This window comes from Etheostoma cragini, chromosome 22 (assembly GCF_013103735.1).
Source record: "Etheostoma cragini isolate CJK2018 chromosome 22, CSU_Ecrag_1.0, whole genome shotgun sequence".
NCBI lineage: Eukaryota > Metazoa > Chordata > Actinopteri > Perciformes > Percidae > Etheostoma > Etheostoma cragini.
This window is the reverse complement of record NC_048428.1, coordinates 8,608,970-8,623,514: the sequence shown is the minus strand read 5'-3', so window position 1 is coordinate 8,623,514 and position 14,545 is coordinate 8,608,970. Positions and strand designations below refer to the sequence as shown.

Sequence of the window (14,545 nt, the reverse complement as noted above, 5' to 3'; positions counted from 1 at the left end):
AATAACGAGATTTATCTGGGCGATAAATGTTAGATGAGGTTTCAACTTCAAGCTCACATTCTTCATCAGCCAGCTTAAAATGTGCTGTCAGGAGTAGCTGCCCATCATAGGCGTGACACCCCCCCCAACAATAAATTTGCCCCTTAAAATGATGCAGAAAAGAAACAAAATGTTGCTGAAAAGGGTTTGACGTTCAAAGGTTAACTTTTCCTTTAAAATGGAGATCCTCCTGTATTTCCCCCCTGTAAAACATAAACACCTTCACCAATGATCTGTGGCAGATCTTGTTTTTTTCCAGATAAAACAGAATACTTCTTCCACTTTTCCTGCTTGTGTTTCTTCTTATTTTTCAAAGGTTGTATTTTGATATTTGAGATGATGAGAAAGCAGAACGTATAAATGACAAAAATGATGCTTATCTTTTGTGTTAGTACAGCCCACTCGTACTGTATGCTGTGGGTGGATGCTAATTAATGTGTGCATCCAATACATGATTTAATTTATTTAATGATAATGAATACAAAACAAATAAAAGCATCTGAGTTGCTCTCATCAGTCCAACAGTGATAGAGACAAATGTGATCAGTCAAGTCACTGTCACTGTACATGTTCATTTATGTTAACATTTGTTTAAATATCATGAATTGCTATTATCATCATTATTATTGCAATTTGTGTAACATGTAAAGATTGTAGAGGATACGGACTCACAGGATGAGAACTTCATCCGTTTCTTGATTTAAAAGCCAACTGCACTTGCACTGTGTTCTTATATCATAGGGAGTCAACTTGGTTTTGAATTGCAACAGCTAAAAGGGGAAGTTGGTTGAACTGTTAACATTTATACACTCAACCATTTTCACACATGACACATCAACTGCCAGCTAAAAGAACCTGATTTCCGTTCTATTTTTGATGTGGGCTTCTTTGGTAAGACATTATTTGCTCGTTTTGCTTCTTATCTACACAAGAGAGTTTTACTCATCTGCAGTTTACAGACTTGTGACACTCAGGTACTTAACACACAGTAAATTGTGGTTGTACAGATCGTGTTGAATGCTTCGTGAAAGATACTGAATTATTGTGTTTGTAAATCCAGGTGAGTGTTATCGCAGTCCAGTCTGTGAAAATGGTGACCGCCAACATGTTGCTGAGTGTCTTCTTACTTTCAAGTGAGTTTGTTCACTCTCTTTTATTTGGAGATGTTCCTTTTTCCAACGGTTCATGTCCTGACTGCAAAGTGAAATGTTTTATTCTGACATTGTTAGAAGGAACAAGGAGATAACACGCTGCTGCTGAGTTGCTCCACAGTATGTTCATCATGAGTCTGTTTCACAGGTGCTCTGGCTGCTTGTCCTGAAGAGTCATCCCTATTCATTACTGCACCAAAGAACATGGAAGCACTGAATGGATCTTGTCTGCTAATCCCATGTAACTTTAGTTCTAAACCAGATCAGGACTTCAACAGCACAAGAACAACCTTCGGAGTGTGGATTAAAAATAATATACATTTTAGCGACAAAACAAATAATGTGATTTTCAACAGCAGCAGGGTGAATAATAGCTATCCAATGAATATTACTGGAGACCTGAGTCAGAAAAAATGCACCACCTTGTTTTCTAGTTTAATCACAAGTTACACAGACAGATACTACTTCAGAATTGAGAACAGACCATTTCTGGCAACAGCTTCCTGTGATCCTCTTCAAATAACAGTTCAAGGTAAGAGAGTTTTTTTTATTTATTTGTCAGTCCATATTATGATTGTTAGGAAGAAAGAATGAAATCAGTTGCAGTTTTGGTGTAAACAAAAAACACAAACACATCAAACCTAACCTTCAATGTGATCGTAAACCTGCCAGTGGTGGAAGGTTACTAGTACAGTAGTACTGTACATATCTTCAAGTACTGGACTTCAGTCCAAATGTTGAGGTACTTGTACTTTACTTGAGTCTTTCCTTTAATGCCATTTTCTACTTCTACTCCGTTACATGTCAGAAAGAAATGTTGTACTTTTTACTCCACTACATTCTTCTGACAGCTTTAGTTACTTTACAAATTAAGATTTATGCACTCAAAAATCATTTAGTTTATAAAACATGATTTCTTATTATAAATTAAACTAACCAACAAGATATAACTGAAATGATTAACAGATTAAACACTTAGTTGATTGACAGAACAGTTTTTTCTAAAAAGTGAGGATTTTTCTGCATTGAGTATTTTTAATTTAAATACATGTTCCTGATGATACTTACATAATTTTACTTAATAACATTTTTGATGCAGGGCTTTTTACTTCTGACAAGAGGATTTTACACTGTGGTATGAGTACTTTTATCTTAATAAAGGATCAGAATACTCAACACTTCTTCCACCACTGATATCTTCTGTAAGATAATCAGCAGTATCAGTGAGCAGTCTGTGATCACAGTCGTTGTTTGCATGTGACTGAAATACACATACACATGAGTGCACTATTAATACTAGTCCCATGAGAAAGTTGCCTGTAAATGCCAAACTTAGCATTTAACACTTAAAAAGGGGAAGCTTGGCGTGCTATTTGGACTATTACCATCAGTGATGCGCAACATTGCCTTTACTTTTTGAAGTTTACTTTTTATGTTCCCCTTTACAAATGGTGAAAAGATAAATCTAAGGAGTTGTGATGATTAATGGGAGAGCAAATGAGGAAGACAAAGAAATGTATGCGACCCAAATCTGTGTTCATCTTTTGGACTTTTCGTCATCTTTATTTTATTGTGCAATATTGGAGAGTTTTGTTTCAAACAATTATTGAAATGAAATCATGTGAGAGGTTTAGATGGGAAATGTAATTTTGGTGGAACTGCCAACAACTCAAACATCAGAAACATGTAAAGATGCACCGAGCAAACAGCCGAGATATGTACTCTTATCATATGTGTGTATGTAAAATCTCAATCTGTAGTTAACTACAATGTTAGCCCAAATTAATTGACTTTACTGGAAATTTGCGTGGAAACCTGTTGCCTTAAACCGTCTTAGTTTTTCCATAAGGTGAAACTTAACATGCCTAGTTGTATTACAGTGAACAGAGTGGTATGTTGATGCAGTAGACAAATTAAGTTTACATTTGAAGTCATTACTAAAATCATTAGTAAACATACATAATTATTTTGGAGTCTTGTTGTCTAAAATAGGCATGTTAAGGTAAAGCTTCAGGGATTAAGTTTTTTTTTATATTAAAGAACGTCTATTGCATTTTAAGCCATTTTCAAATGAGTTGCAACAATGCTAATTAAAACAACCAGCTCCAAAAACCAGCACAAAACTCTTTAATTCTCAGCACGGCTATGATCAGAAACTGGCGTTGTCCGGCTCGTGTAGAATCAAAAAGATATTTACCTCTTCTGAAGAGTCTATCATGTGTAGTGTTTTATGTATTTTTTCAGTTAAAGTCAATGTCTTAATTCATAAATGTGTCCTCATTGGTGTAAAACTACCTCTGCCATTGATCTGACATGTCTTTGTAAGCAAAGAATTTCTTATCTGTACTTGCGTTGGACAGGCAAGTCCAGAGAGGCTTCCATGTTGTTCCAACATTTTGAAAAACTCTAATCGTTGAGAGGGACATAAAGCACTACCTGTCTAACTAATCCACAACGCGTTTTCATTCAGAGCCAGCGTCACGTGACTGAAACCAGCTGAAACGGAGAAGATCAGTGAGAGAGATAAATCAGATATATCAATAATTACAAAATTATAATTTTCCACATTGTTTTCTATGATGCATTATATGTACTCTTCCTCACTGCCAAGACCCCATCAGTCTCCACCTGGGTCTCGGTCGTGGAGCAACAATAAATGTGCATGAACATGAGCATTAAATCAGCCACAAACCACTAAAACCCAGATATAGCACATCAAATCCATCACAGAGCATTATGATAACCCATTTTAACTAGGAGAGAAACCATTAAGCACATGTGTTGTTTTTTTTACCATGAGCCTTTGCATCTGTTCAGCGCCGAACAGTTCAAGTGACCCCACCCCTCCCATACAGAAACTTAACATCCTTCTCAACATCCTTGCTTAACAAGAACTTTGCACTGCATACTTATTACTAAAAACAACTAATGTGATTTAGTAATGAATATGTTTTTTGACATAACATGAAAGAATAAGTGGTGACCACTAAAATGTTTAATTACAACTAAATCTTGGTTTAGTGAAAGCTGTCAAATAAATAGTGGAGTAAAAAATACAAACGTGTGAAGTAAATTGAGACAGTTAACATTGTAAACATAAATATCAGCATGTTATCAAGGGCATTGTAACATGTTAGCATACTGACGATAGCATTTTGCTTGTTGCATTGCCACAGAGTCCTTGGCATGGGTGTAAAGTCTTGTTGAAGATTTTTTTAGTGTAACATCTGTATTGATTTAAAACTCCAGATTCCCCCCCGAGGCCCAGAATTGAGGTCCTAGGTGATCTGAAGGAGAAGGAGTCTGTCACTATAAGCTGCTCAGCTCCCACTCCCTGTCCACACTCCCCTCCTAAACTCACCTGGAATCTCCAACAAGACCCTCACAACAACATAGAGGAGAACACAGATCGGACCTTCACAACTAAAATCCAGAAGACCATCACTCTGTCAGACACACATGATGGACTCACCATCAGCTGTTCTGCCACATATCCTGTGAATGAAGGAAGAGGAGTCAAGACAGCAGAGGAGACAAAGACTCTCAGTGTCTCATGTAAGACATCCAGTGTTAGTTATTGGATCCTGTCAGAACATCATGTGCTGATTTTAATGAATAAAGTTAATCTCACATTTTCCTCAGATGCTCCCAAGAACACCTCAGTGTCCATCAGTCCATCAGGTTTGGTGTCAGCAGGTAGCTGGGTGAACCTGACCTGCTCCAGCAGAGCCAAGCCCCCCCCCAGCTTCAGCTGGTTCAAGAACAGCAAAGATGGAGACCTCCGTGTAGCTGAAGGAAAATTTTACACCTTCAATGTGACAGATGGAAGAGTGTATTACTGTGTTGCCACCAATGATCTTGGTAATGAAACATCAATAATTCATATTAAAGGTAAATACAAAAAATGGAGTCTCCATCATGCTGCATTAATATCGTTACCTGTTTTTTTTGTGTTGATAATGTTTCACAACTTTCAGTCACTGACGATGGTTTTGTTGTCCTGTCTTGAGGCGAAGTTAGCTCTCTATTGGGGCCAATTCTTGGAGGAATCATTGGGATCGTCATACTCTTCTGCCTGACTCTCTGTGTTTGGTAAGTATCACAAATTAAAGATAAATGTCATGACTCAGGTAATAGAACTCACATCTTACTGGCACTCTGTATATTGAACCTGAATCACAGTATGGTTAATCGTATGTCCTCCAGGCGTTTAAAGTGGAGACATCCAACTGCACAACAGACTCAGGTGAGAACACGCTAAACCTCCCTGTACAATACTGCACTGTGTGTTGTGAATGATTTATGTCTGTTCGCATTGGCTGTGTAGTTTACCTAACACATGTCTGTGCTTTAGCTTGCATGCCGATATTCCCGGAAGGCCGGTCAATTCACTTGAGATGGGTCTGTAATTACTCACTATGTAAGGGTCCAGCTGAAGGTTCACCTCACAACACTTTTTCTTTTACAGACTCAAATAGCTGAAGAGATGACTGGTGAAGAGCCAGAAGAAAAAGGAGAAGAAGAAGAAGGCATCCATTACGGAGCGATTGACTTCTTCAAGCAGAGACCTCAAGCGTCCTCGTCCTCGGAGCAGGACAGAGGACAGCAGCAGGACTCGCTGTATGCACAGGTCAAAGTGTCCCAGACAGCAGACAACCGAACACAGACCGCTGACGGCCCAGAGGATCTCTACGCTCAAGTAAAGAAGAAGAAATAAGTGTCGTTGTTAAAAGACAGAAAACACATTTCTGTACAATTGCATGTGCCTTAATGTTCTCTTTGCTGCCTACAGTTCAATGGAGCAACACTTAAACCTTCCCATCCCGCAGTTGACCTACCGTATATGTTCATATACGTGTGTGGTAAACTCACACAGCTGTTTGTGTGCGATTTGTTATTTATGTCATCCATCCATCCATCTTCATCCGCTTATCCGGTATCGGGTCGCGGGGACAGCAGCTCCAGTAGGGGACCCCAAACTTCCCTTTCCCGAGCCACATCAACCAGCTCCGACTGGGGGATCCCGAGGCGTTCCCAGGCCAGGTTGGAGATATAATCTCTCCACCTAGTCCTGGGTCTTCCCCGAGGCCTCCTCCCAGCTGGACGTGCCTGGAACACCTCCCTAGGGAGGCGCCCAGGAGGCATCCTTACAGATGCCTGAACCGCCTCAACTGGCGCCTTTGATGCGAAGGAGCAGCGGCTCTACTCCGAGCTCCTCTCGGATGACTGAGCTTCTCACCTTATCTCTAAGGGAGACGCCAGCCCCCCTCCTGAGGAAACCCATTTCGGCCGCTTGTACCCTGGATCTCGTTTGATTTATGTCAGTTGTGTGCAAATAAAAGTCCCAAAGCTTTAAATAGAGAGCTGTGACCTAACGTGTCTTTGAGTGTGACTTTTGTCTGTCAACCCTGGTGTTAGGCTGTTAGTGATACAGGTCATTCCTCCCTAAAACAATGTACATATCTTCCCTACTCTACACAGCAAGTTTATTCAATACCAACTGTGGTGGATCCCAACTTTGTTCAGGCCTGTACGTATGAAGTGATATTGTTTTGTAAAAGATTGGCGAGACGACCTCAAGAAGGACATTTACATACAAAACTTTCTTAACATTAAATACTTCTTTCTGCCCGCAGTGCAACAAGGACAGATATTTGTCATGTTTCTTTGTGAAGGATAACACAAAACAAATATGCTTTATTTGTTTTTTTGCCACCTTTCCATTTTCTCATTATTTTTTTTCCCCTTAACATTACAGTGCATAGTTTCCGTGTGTCCCATGAGGAATTCTTAGTAATGACAACAACACTGCTGTTGCATCCATATGATACAAACACACAAAACTTAATGTGTCAATACGGAAAACTCATATTACTATTTTTACTGTCATGATTATGATTAACGCAACATGTACTACAAAATAAACCAAAGGAAACAAGCTTTCGATGAGTCATTTTAAAAACAATCTATTAGAATAAATAAGTTATTTTAAAATTGATGAGCTCAATCTGCCACAAAAACACTTCCCAGAGTGTAAAAAAGGAAGTGTGAAGACTTGCAACTTTATAAAAGGATGTACAAATAAACTTTTCCATTGAGGAGAAGTTGACCATGCTGTCTTGTTCCAGATGATCCAGAGTTTGGGGTTGATGTCTATGTTACAGTGAAGATCCTGGGAATCATCACACTCTACAGTACACTCATCATCTTTGAGTGGTGACACAAGCTTTTCTGTGATATGATCGTTTGCAGCTAAAGACTTATTGGTCTGTCTGACACCTCTGACAACAAAGTGATTGAGATTCAAGCATCATGAAGGAGAAGACAAAGACATGATCACCATGAATGGAAAATTTCTCTCTTTCTTATTTCTCCCATTCTTAAATATTAAATGGCTTTACTTTGCTGATTATTGGTACGATGAACAAAGGAAAGAGTGCAAAGAGGACAGAAGATGACATGAATATAATGTACGTTAGCTTCATCATTAGGCCACGCCGATGAACTGAGCTTTTATCAACATAGTCAGTCTGACGCTCCCACATTCGCACACACAACTCATTATCTCACACACACACCATACACTCCCCCCCCCATCCCGCACCCTTATCCGTCTGTCTGCCTCGAATTGTGTTTCTCGCTCCCTCTCAAGGCCACCTCAAAAAATTCCTTCATGTGTCTACATGAACTGTGTGTTGTCTTGTGCATCGTGTTGTGATGTTGTATTACCACGTTGCTGTCTGCATTGTTTCTTTTCGAGATAAGCGTGTGGTGGCGCTGTTCCATAGCTGCCGCCCGGAAGCTTGCTCCAACCTAAGTCATATTCCTCGTATGTATACTTGTATGTCATACCTGGCGAATAAAGCTGATTCTGATTCTGATTCTGATTCTGAGTTTGTGCAAGATTGTGCTGGTTGATGGCATTATTACAGTTTTTTTTTTCTTTGATTCAGTTTTCTTTGCTTGTACAAATGTATCAATACTACAACCAAACAGTTAAAAGAGATATTTCAGGTGATGTGGAAGAAAAAAGTGTGGATTTTAATCACTTATTTTCTCATTTATGTTTGTATGTACATGTGTATATGACTACTGAATTAAAAGCATCAAAAACATTTAAAGTGAACGAAGCATTTTGATGAAGTTGTGTCATCAGCGCTGTGATGCAGAGCAGCAGTGATCCAGACCGGGCACCAGTCAGCATGAACACTGTGGCTCTACATGTGTGAGATAGGCTGTGGTTGATAACACTGTAGAATACATCGAGGCCTCAGGCGTGTTTATTAGATGTTCTTTCAGTTCTACAAGGAAACTCAGACATCTCACAGTTCTATCTTTCATTTCCACGTAAACACTATATTTACAGTATTTAATGTTTTGATAGTGTAAATGAAAATAAAACTAACTCAGCATAAAAAGAGATGACCCTTTTTGCCCACTGTATTTTAAAGATACTTTTGAAAAGATCTAAATAACTTTAGAGATCTTCATTGGAAAGGGTTTAAACACTGATTTCCATGTTTTTCAATTAACCATAGACAATGACTGAAAATGCACCTGTTGAAAGGTCAAAAAGACGATAACACCTTGAGGGCGGAAAGCAATTAAAGCACAGTTGAAAGAAAATTAGAAAATTAACTAGACATTTGAACTAACTCTGAATAACAACAAAAGTCACATGTCTGTGAAAATTGTTCAGTTTTTGTCTTAGATGTTAAATCTTTTAATGTTGATGCAAATATTTGCATATGTAAAGTTTGCTTAAAATATAAAAGAAGTTGAAATTGACAGGGTGTTTCTTGGGTAAATATCAGTGTGTGGCTGATGGAACAGAGCGTGAGAAAAAGCGGAGAACTTGAAGTAGAAAAGGGGAACTTTGTTGGCTGGGTTTTGTTAACAAGTTCATCGTCATAGGATCGTCATAGCGACTGTAGCAACACACAACTTTCTGCAAGAAAACATCTTTGTACTAACAGAATTAAAGTACTCCAAATAAAACACCCTCTCTATATAACATGACTACATTTTATAACTACTGTTTGTCTTAACTACATGTGTGCAAGACATGACCCTTTTCATATTTTGTCAGTGAGTCGTGTGTAAAATAATCTTTGTGAATGAATACGTTCTTTGCACCATGATGAGCTCAAGATGTCACAGTAGCTGACTTCCTCACTCCCGAGGTGTGAAGAGGAAGGGTGAAGTATGTCTGCAGTGTTTCAGTCTCTTCATATCTAGCTTCAAACAGCAAGTCTGTTTGCTTTTCTATCCCAACGGCTTAGCAGGGAGGTCTGCTACTGGCTCTGGTGCAGTTCTGCTGGAACTCCCACATTGGGACTAATTGTTTCTCTGTTTCAGCTGCGGGCTCGTTTGGTAAGGTCAAATGTTACTGCTTTTTATGTTTGACCTTTTAACCCAGAGAGTTTCTTATGTTGCTGCTTTTCAGGAACTCCACTTTTATTTGTTAGGTTTTAGTTTTGGTTGAGATCCTGGTTTGAATGTGTGAATCGGAGATGGAGTTAACAGAACATGAATTCTTTGTTTAAAAGATGATTTAATTAAAATATTGAAAAGTTACTCGTTTGTCAAATCCAGATGATGAGTGTCATTGCAGTCCTGTCTGTGAAAATGGTGACAGCCAACATGTTGCTGAGTGTCTTCTTGGTTTCAGGTCAGCTGTTTGTTCACTCTCTTTTATTTGGAGATGTTCCTTTTTCCAACTGTTCATGTCCTGACTGCAAAGTGAAATGTTTTATTCTGACATTGTTAGAAGGAAACATGATATAACATGCTGCTGCTGAGTTGTAGTTTGTGTGTCATGCAGGTGTTGCTCCACAATTTGTTCATCATGAGTCTGTTTCACAGGTGCTCTGGATGATTGTCCTAAAAAAACATCCCTATTCATTACTGCACCAAAGAACATAGAAGCACTGAGTGGATCTTGTCTGCTAATCCCATGTAACTTTAGAGCTAAACCAGATCAGGACTTCAACAGCACAAGAACAACCTTCGGAGTGTGGATTAAAAAGGACCCCAGAATTGATTATAAAACAAATATTATATTCAACAGTAGTAGGACAGTTACCACCTATCCAATGAGTATTACTGGAGACCTGAGTCAGAAACAATGCACCACCTTGTTTTCTAGTTTAATCCCAAATTACACAGACAGATACTACTTCAGAATTGAGAACGGGCCATTTCGGGCAACAGCTGTTTGTGATCCTCTTCAAATAACAGTTAGAGGTAAATTACTTTTGTTTTATAAATCCGTCTATTATGTTATTGTTTAGGCCCAAACTGCAACTGATTTCACCTCTTTTCTTTCTCCAAACACATTGTTCACTTGGCCATGAATTTGACTTTCAATTAAACATTGAGTCTAATATTACAGTTTGACATTAATATGGTCACATTTTAGAATATTAAAAAAGCATCTCAAATGGTTACTTTATATATTTTTTGCACTTTCATGTCAAAATGTCAGCTATGTCATTTAGACAATGTTTAAATGTAAGTAGGTTAGTTATTTCTGATCTATTTCTCAGTGTACTCTTAATGTCTGTTTTAAACTCCAGATTCCCCCCCGAGGCCCAGAATTGAGGTCCCAGGTGATCTGAAGGAGAAGGAGTCTGTCACTATAAGCTGCTCAGCTCCCACTCCCTGTCCACACTCCCCTCCTAAACTCACCTGGAATCTCCAACAAGACCCTCACAACAACATAGAGGAGAACACAGATCGGACCTTCACAACTAAAATCCAGAAGACCATCACTCTGTCAGACACACATGATGGACTCACCATCAGCTGTTCTGCCACATATCCTGTGAATGAAGGAAGAGGAGTCAAGACAGCAGAGGAGACAACGACTCTCAATGTCTCATGTAAGACAACCAGTGTTTGTTATTGGATCCTGTCAGAACATCATGTGTTGATTTTAATGAAAAAAGTTAATCTCACATTTTCCCCAGATGCTCCCAAGAACACCTCAGTGTCCATCAGTCCATCAGGTTTGGTGTCAGCAGGTAGCTGGGTGAACCTGACCTGCTCCAGCAGAGCCAAGCCCCCCCCCAGCTTCAGCTGGTTCAAGAACAGCAAAGATGGAGACCTCCGTGTAGCTGAAGGAGACTTTTACAGCGTCAATGTGACCAGTGTGACAGATGGAGTTTATTACTGTGTGGCCACAAATGGTCTCGGTAATCAGACGTCATCTCTCGATAGCTCTCTAATATGGGCTTCATCTGTTGGAGGGATCATCATCATCATCATCATCTTCATTTTCATCATCATCTTCATCCTCCTTGTTGTCTGCGTTTGGTAAGTATCACTATTGAAAGCAGCTGATGTTTTTACTGATCCAGTTTGTTGTTTAGACAACCTGATCCGTGTCTTTACTTTAATCTCTAATCTATCAAATATCTGTCTCCCATCAGTCCTTAGACTGTCTGTTGGCAGCACACTGTCTGTTTATCACAGTATCATTATTCTGACAGCTCTCTAATGTCTTCCAGGTGGTTTAAGACGAAACATCAAACTCCTCAACAGGCGCAGGTGGGAAATACTAACTGTACTGAACTGTGTGTTGTGGATATTTTACTTCCTTTACAGTAACTGTGTCCTCTAAAATATGTGAACACATCGGTCCTAACACTAAGCGGACACTCTTTAAGAGGTTAAATATTAAGAAACACAAGAACCTGTTACACTGTGGTTGGAAACTTTGAGCAATCGTCCTCATAAACTGTCCAACCCACACAGCAGAAGTGAAGAAGTGGTTAAGTTAAGTTAGGATCTGAAAATGTCTAATGTTAGATTAGATTAGATCATACTTTATTCATCCCGCGATGGGGAAATTTTGTTTTTACAGTAGCAGCATTTTTCAATAACAACAAAAAAAACAAAAACAATAACATACAAACAAGTAAGCACACAAGAAATACAGGCAAAATAATAGCCAATGAAAATATGGTAGACTGGGTCAGTAAAACAGCGTCAAATAAAGGAATTTTAAAGTGCGGTTGCAATGATAAGAGAAACAATATGGCGGTGTAAGTGACGTTAAAATTAATTTGAATGTGTAATTAGAGCAAAGAAACTAGAGTCGGTAGCATCATTTAAATTATATTAACCTGAGACCATAAATATTGAAAAGTAATTACTTGTAATAAAATAATATAAATACCGGTATTAAAGATAGACAGAAAGTGTGTGGTGTAGATGGGAGAAAAACAGGAACAGAAACTACAACAGTATCAGGTGGTGCAGGTGTTGTAGAGTCTGACAGCGGCTGAGAGGGACGACGTGTGGTATCTCTCCTTCTTACACCTTGGGTGTACCAGTCTGCTGCTGAAGGAGCTGCCCAGGGACCCCACAGTGTCATGTAGGGGGTGGGAGGTGTTGTCCATGATGGATGTCAGCTTAGCTAACATCCTTAGAGCACATTTATTAATTATCAGGATGTTGGTTTAATCTGTTTACAGCGTGGTAGCTAGACGCAGCTTCAGAGTTTGGGCCCTTTGTACTCTTCCAACATCTGATTGACTTTCTCTAAGCAGTGACACAGTGGGTCATTTAACATCAGACCACATCAGTGCTGTGATGTGGTCAGAAACCAGGTTTACATTTGTTCAAAATGCCATTTATGGTTATTTAGTGTGGAAGGATCCAGCAGCTCACATTTCTTGTTTGATACATTATTCACAGAGTCCAAGAGGTGAAGAGATGAGTCTTCAAATGCCAGCCGGCAAAACAGAAGAAGAAATCCATTATGGAGAGATTGACTTCTCTGGGCGGATACCTGAAGCGTCCTCGTCCTCAGAGCAGGACAGAGGACAGCAGCAGGAGTCTCTGTATGCACAGGTCAAAGTGTCCCAGACAGCAGACAGCCGAACACAGACTGCTGACGGCCCAGAGGATCTCTACGCTCAAGTGAAGAAAAAATGAGTGCTAATTTTAATAGGAAAATTACATTTGTGTGGAATTCATTTTAAAAGTGACTTAATGTTGTTTTCACTGCCCACAGTTTAATGTTAATGTCAATTATCAACATGTTCATATACATGTTCTGATCTCACAGTGTGTGATTTGTTAACTATAGGTCAGATGTGTGCAAATTAAAGTCACTAAGCTTTAAATATTGAACTTTTAAATATAAATATGGACATGTAAAACATAGAAGGGAATATGACAGCAGATGCAGTTCTACGCACACATCGCAGCATTCTACAAAATTACCTTTACATTTTATTTATTTTTTGTGATTTTATTTCCAGATTACAAACAGTATGCTGAGACATCACAACGTGTCCCGACCAACACACAAGCAGACACACACACACAGACAGAAACAATATAAGGGACCAAATCACATGTAAAAAGGCTGCAGCAGCAGTCTACAACACGGCCTTTAAATAGTCAGCAATGCTGGAAGTGTTTTTCTGGCGCTCCGTTCCCGCGAGCTGTAGACAGTTCCAAATATATAACCTCCAAAAAAGAAAAGGTCCATGTACGAACAGACACACCATGAGGCGGTTTCTAACAGGTTGCAATCTTTTTCTTAGCAGCCGTGAGTCCAGCAAAAACAGCATGTTTTTTAGTTTTAGAGAACTGAAGGGCTGACAGATCGTTCAGGATCAAAACATTGACAGTAACAGGGACAGTAACATTAATCAAGGTGGATATTTTGGATGCAATATTGTTCCAGAACCGACCAATAGGAGAGCCCTCCCTGAACTTTCGAAAGTAATTGCCCTGAGCCTTCAGTGGGCAGAAAGTGCATGAAGGCAGTTATTTACTTTCATGTGATGCATTTTCACAGGGGTGAGATATGTTGTATGGATGAAAATGTATTGAATCTGCTGATGGTCTGGATTGCGTGACCTTTACATTTTATATATGATTTTGTTTTTAAGATATTTAATGATTTGTTTTGACATGCCATTATTACATAACCTTATTTTATTCTGTACCCTGTTTTTTCCTGGAGTCATTTGTATTAGTTTTTGCATTTTTAGTATTGTAGTAGTATTGTAGTATTTTCAGAAATTAAGATTGTTTCTGCATTTGAAGATTTTTATTGCATATTAAAATCTTTTTATCCAACTTCGATCCTCTTCATCATATTTCAATGAATGAATTATAATTACAAATTCTAATGTGTAGATTACTGCATTGAAAGCATTTGAAGCGACCAAAGTATTTGAATCACTGACGCTCCGTCATCAGCACGGCGTAGCAGAGGTCCCTGTCTCCAGTCACTTCTGACTTCCCCAGACCCGTGCATGTCCACTCTCCATCCATCCACCAGACCCCTGCATGGCCACTCTCCATCCATCCACCAGACCCCTGCATGTCCA

At 39.1% G+C, this 14,545-nt stretch overlaps 2 protein-coding genes across 2 annotated transcripts in view; both read left to right on the top strand.

The window, feature by feature from the left end:
• The first annotated feature begins 875 nt into the window (after window positions 1–875).
• On the top strand, window positions 876–13,308 carry LOC117937983 (sialic acid-binding Ig-like lectin 14). Its single transcript, XM_034862298.1, has 9 exons — window positions 876–935; window positions 1,102–1,172; window positions 1,339–1,722; window positions 4,440–4,745; window positions 4,833–5,081; window positions 5,201–5,282; window positions 5,397–5,436; window positions 5,659–6,092; window positions 13,288–13,308. The coding sequence occupies exons 1-8, from the start codon at window positions 916–918 to the stop codon at window positions 5,905–5,907; spliced, it is 1,401 nt and encodes a 466-aa protein (XP_034718189.1). The 5' UTR covers window positions 876–915; the 3' UTR covers window positions 5,908–6,092; window positions 13,288–13,308.
• Window positions 9,408–14,545, top strand: part of LOC117937986 (myelin-associated glycoprotein-like) — a 30,783-nt gene continuing 25,645 nt past the window's right edge. Inside the window, exons 1-5 of the mRNA XM_034862301.1 lie at window positions 9,408–9,563; window positions 9,786–9,861; window positions 10,056–10,436; window positions 10,769–11,074; window positions 11,162–11,396. Of these exons, the coding sequence (XP_034718192.1) occupies window positions 9,786–9,861; window positions 10,056–10,436; window positions 10,769–11,074; window positions 11,162–11,396 (998 nt within the window). The 5' untranslated portion in view covers window positions 9,408–9,563. The remainder of the gene's footprint in view (window positions 9,564–9,785; window positions 9,862–10,055; window positions 10,437–10,768; window positions 11,075–11,161; window positions 11,397–14,545) is intronic.